Consider the following 4,591-nt stretch of genomic DNA (forward strand, 5'->3'; position numbering starts at 1 on the left):
GCGGGGGGCATGGGATGGAGGACGCCGATTTTGCACTGGCGCTGCAGCTGCAGATGCAGGAGGAGGAGGCCGCGGAGCGGGAGCGGGCGGAGAGGCAGCGGCGCGCGGAGGCGCAGGAGGGCCCGCCCCAGCCGGCGCAGCGCACGGGGGCACAGCCGACGCGGGCGGGGGCGGTCGCAGCTCACCAGCAACAGCAGCAGCAGCAGCAGCAGCAGCAGCGGCGGCCCGGGCGCGGGCCGGGGCACCAGCGGCCGGCTACGCTGGACGGGGCGGCAGCGCGGTTGCGGCCGGTCATGGATAAGGTTGAGGAGAAGTGCAGCATCAGCTGAGTGTAACCGGCTTGACGCAGGCCAGTTGAGCAGCGCGACCATGGGGCAGTTTCTGGGTGGTGCGCACGGCGCAAGGATGGGAAGGAAACGCGCCCCTCATGATGTTCCGCATCGAAGTTTTGGTGATAACGTTGTCGCTCAGCAGCCTGCCGCATCAGGTGTCGCGAGTGCAGCGGGTCAAATTGAATGGACACACTTGTGTCACCCGCCCTGCACCTGCACAGTTGCAGCCAGTGCTGAAAGCCTAGAAACAGCAGGCCCAGTGCACAGCGTGACAGTACTTGGAAGTCGCAAGGCATATTGCATCCATTTGTAGCAGACACCGCAGCACCAGCGCCCGCGAGCTCCAGTTTCCTGCCACTGCTGTCCGCTCTTAGTCTTGGCATGTCAGGGATATCGTAGAGTATCATCACTTGAAACATACACGCGTTTCCTGCTCAGAAGAGGCGGCCTGGTGGCGCCCACGGTCTAGCGGAGGTCTCGACATCCACAAACACGCTGCTCTTGCCGCATCAATGACGCCACGAACTGGAGCTGACGCTGAACCACCTGAAATCAGCGCGTTCCCCTCCGACAGCCCGCTTCTGCTGCGCTCGCCAATAGACGTGCACCCACGCACCGTGCTTGGCGCAAAATGCGATGCGGCGTCCGGGGCTGTGCCCCTGAGCGGCGGTATGAGCGCCCCCGTTGAGTTTGAGACAGAGCACTTCAAGGGAAGAGTTCAGGTGCTTTTCAAGCGGCCGCCGGGGCTGCAGGCTGCCGCAGCCGAGGAGCTGCTGCGCGGCAAGAAGCGACAGATTTGGGTCGCCCTGCAGGTGTGCTGGGCCGCCCCGCACCGCGCCAACATGCCTCGCCCCTGAAAGCAGCAGGCGCCACAGCGGCGCTGCCTTGGCGGCCGCTCGCATGCGTGCCGAGGCGGGCTGCAGGCCGTGCGGGCGGCCTCCAAGCGTTGCCTGGAGGTCAGCCAACCTCAGTGCTGACGTCATGGCCAGTCAGTCGGTCAACCCCCGGCCTGGGGACCGCAAAACACCCAATGCCACTGCACGGGGCAAACTCTTGTGCACTACCTTGCCCTAAACACCTCAGGGCCGGGTGAAGCGCCCCATCCCTCTGGACGACCTGCAGTGTGGCGCCTGGTACACGCGCCCCCTGCAGCTGCCGGCCCAGTTCATCCTCACACCAGCGCTCGAGTGGCTCGGCCGAAGGTGCGGCATGGATGCGGGCGGCACAAATGAGTGGCCGTTGCCTGCATGGTTCCAGGTTGGAGTTTTTCGAGCTCGTGTTGGCTGCAGGCAGGCATGAAGGCTGCTGTTGTGCTTGCCCCAGGTCGCACGGTCTGGCACGGTCTTGAGTGTGGACTTGCGCAGCGTACGCACGCACACGTGCACACGCACACAGGCAGGTGCGATTTCGGTCCTTCTCATCCGTACCCCGCCGCACGGATGCACAGCAGCACTCTCACACACACACATACACATACACACACACACACACACACACACACTCTCTCTCTCTCTCTCATCCACTCACACACACAAACACACGCCCGTGGCTGTGAATCTTGTGACGTGAACCCCCAGGTTGGGCGGCGGCCTCGAGCTGCGGGTCGGCGGCGACACCCCCCACGTCGCGGGGCCCCTCTGCTCCGGCGCGCAGCTGCTCAACATCTCAGTGCCGGGGCAGGAGCCGGGGCTGTTTGAGGCCGAGGAGGACGCGCGCCTGCTGCTGGGGGACGGCGGCGGGGGTGGGTGCCGCAACGTGCGGGCGCACGCGCCGTGAGGGGAGGGGGTGTGAGGGGTGGGTTCTTGGTGCGCCCGAGGGCTTCTTCCACGGAGTTCAGGGGTTTGGGGCCGGCGACGGCGGTCCGGCCTGCTCAACTGCCGATTGGGCTTCCTGCAAAGTGGGCGCAAAAGGGTGCGACAGCTCGGCGTCGACACAATCAGCATACTGTATAAGATTTTGTCCGTGTGCGTGGACAGCGGCGGGGCAGCTGGGGCTGCAGGCTGCCGCCGGCGGCCGTGTGCTTGGACCGGCTTCACCCTGACACGCGCCGGCGGCCCCTACACCAAAACCCGCAGCCGAGCCGATGTCGACGCCGCGGCGGCGCGCGTACTTTCGGCACGCCGCGCACCGCGCGGGGCGGGTGTGGTCCCCAGATCACGTGATCACCATGTACTATTATGACCACAGGTGACGAGGGGCCTGAGCACTTTTTGATGGTGTTTTGGTTGTCTCAAGCTGTGAGTTGGCGATGAATTGCATGAGGGAGGGGACGCCGGCGGGGCGCGTCCCCGCCATTCGTGTCCCCTGGGGCCTGCGTGCTGCTATACACCAACGGCCTCCTCGCTCGGTTGCGCACACGCCTGACGCTTGCTTTTTGTCAGCCCCCGCAACCCCGACGTCACCCGTTGTCACCCGATGCCACACACAGCTTCAACTACGAGACGTTCCGGATGGCTGTCCCTCCCTTCCACCTCGACATGGTGCGCCGCGCTCACGGGACAAGGGAGAGGGGGGCGGGGGCCAGGGCTCGCGCCGCTTCCAACTGCTGCCGCAGAGGCTGGGGGCACTGCAGGGCAGGGACAGGGTGAGGCTACGCCCCGTTGTGGCTTCCTCAAACCTTGAACGTCCCTCCCCCCTGTTTCTGCATTTTTGAGCTTTTGCCGTGCCTGTGATTTCTCCTTGCTCTGGTGGCTGTTTAGGGGGCTGCCAGCCACCTGCGGGGCCCTCAACCATGCCCTCTGAGGTTGCGGCCTCCGAGGTTGCGCCCATTCACTCAACCCGCGCCTTCTGGGCGGCAGGTGCGCCTGATGGACGCGCAGCCTGTGGGCATCAGCCTGAGGGACCGCGCCACAGGGGACTTCCTCTTCCGCTTCGAGGTGGGCGCCGCTTTGCCCGCGTGGCGGACCAAATCAGCTCTCGAGCACGAGGGTAGTGTTGTGCTGCCGCGCTGGGTTATGCGTGATGAGGTTTTGGGGTTCATTTGGTCCTTAGGGTCGTCTTTTGGGGCAGGCAGGGGTGCCAGACGCGCAAGCCGAAAGACATGCGTCCGGCCGTGCGCGGCTGTGCCGTACGGCGCTTGCTTCGTGTGTCCCCTAGCGATTTTGTACCTGCAGCACAACCTCGCACTTGCCTTGAGGTTGCCCGGCACTATGCAGCACTGACAACAGAACTCTTACCAACCAAACCAAAACCAAACTCTTACCAACCACCGCGCATCTCAGGTGTGGCACCGCCGCATGCTGGACCATTTGGAGGAGCACAAACACCGCATACAGGCGCACGCGGCGCGCGCAGCCGCCCTGGCGGCCCCCGGCGCCGGCCCCGCGGCGGCACACCCCCACGACGACGCCTCCCAGCTGCACCCAGCGGGCGCGCACGGCGCCCTGGGCGGCGCGGAGGGCATGAGAGAGTTACAGGACAGCAGCGGCCGTGGAGACCCCGGGCCAGCCGAGGGGGGCAAGCTTGTCGGGTCGACTGCCAAGGCTGTGGCGGCGGCGGCTGACGCCGGCGGCGAGGACGACACGGGCCCCGCATACGACGCGTTGGCGCTGATCTGAGGCAGGAGGGCGGGGCTTTGATTTGCATGACCCAGGATTATTCAGGCCCTGATCCCAGCTGACTTCTGAGCGCTCATTACGCGGGCAAAGCCGGGTTAGCTGCGGGTTATCGCATCGGTCAGTGCACGACTACCAGAACCCTGGGTGGCCCGACCTGGCACAATAACAGGATCCAGCAGCGTGCGGGGCATATTAGCCTGCATCTGAGGTGTTTGATGGGCCTTCATACCGACAATTCACTAATTCTGTTAGCTTCCTGTAGCTTTGCGGTGCATCATGTCTGGCTGCCCTGCGAGGACCGCCTAGCCAAGGGCCGAGCTGCTTTTGTGTGTGCGTGCATCCCATGTTTGAGTCGTGCATACGCACAATGGTTCTTTGCGTGGCATTTGACAGTCCACAACCCAGCAGGGTACAGCCTGGCACCTGCCAGCTGTTTTGCACATCAAATTAAGCGCCAAAATGCTGTTTCAAGCAGGTGGGCTAATCTGTCCCTTGAACAGATGTGGCACAACAGGTCTCGTCCTAGATTCAGTCACAACTACACTCCACCACAAGGAAAGCCCGTTGGGCCTTGTGCCACCATTATCATCTGCAGCTGAGGTAATGCAGCTCAACCCTTTGAGCAACACAAGCCAAGCTTCATATCCGTTTCACAGCATCCAGTTGTTTTGATCACTGCCCAGTGGCTTCAACTCTGGCTTG

General features: G+C 63.9%; 2 protein-coding genes across 2 annotated transcripts; both read left to right on the forward strand.

Annotated features, from left to right (window-relative positions):
* Positions 1–14: 14 nt before the first annotated feature.
* Positions 15–329, forward strand: MNEG_12618 (hypothetical protein; the record flags this gene model as incomplete). The annotated part of the gene is made up of 1 exon (XM_014038909.1): positions 15–329. The coding sequence occupies one exon, from the start codon at positions 15–17 to the stop codon at positions 327–329; it is 315 nt and encodes a 104-aa protein (XP_013894363.1).
* Positions 330–1,003: 674 nt separating this feature from the next.
* MNEG_12619 (hypothetical protein) lies at positions 1,004–3,889 on the forward strand (the record flags this gene model as incomplete). Its single annotated transcript, XM_014038910.1, has 7 exons — positions 1,004–1,144; positions 1,416–1,534; positions 1,910–2,073; positions 2,486–2,519; positions 2,761–2,812; positions 3,131–3,208; positions 3,554–3,889. 7 exons carry the CDS (start codon positions 1,004–1,006, stop codon positions 3,887–3,889), a joined length of 924 nt encoding a protein of 307 aa, XP_013894364.1.
* Positions 3,890–4,591: the final 702 nt, after the last annotated feature.

Source organism: Monoraphidium neglectum (assembly GCF_000611645.1).
Source record: "Monoraphidium neglectum strain SAG 48.87 unplaced genomic scaffold scaffold03339, whole genome shotgun sequence".
Taxonomy (NCBI): domain Eukaryota; kingdom Viridiplantae; phylum Chlorophyta; class Chlorophyceae; order Sphaeropleales; family Selenastraceae; genus Monoraphidium; species Monoraphidium neglectum.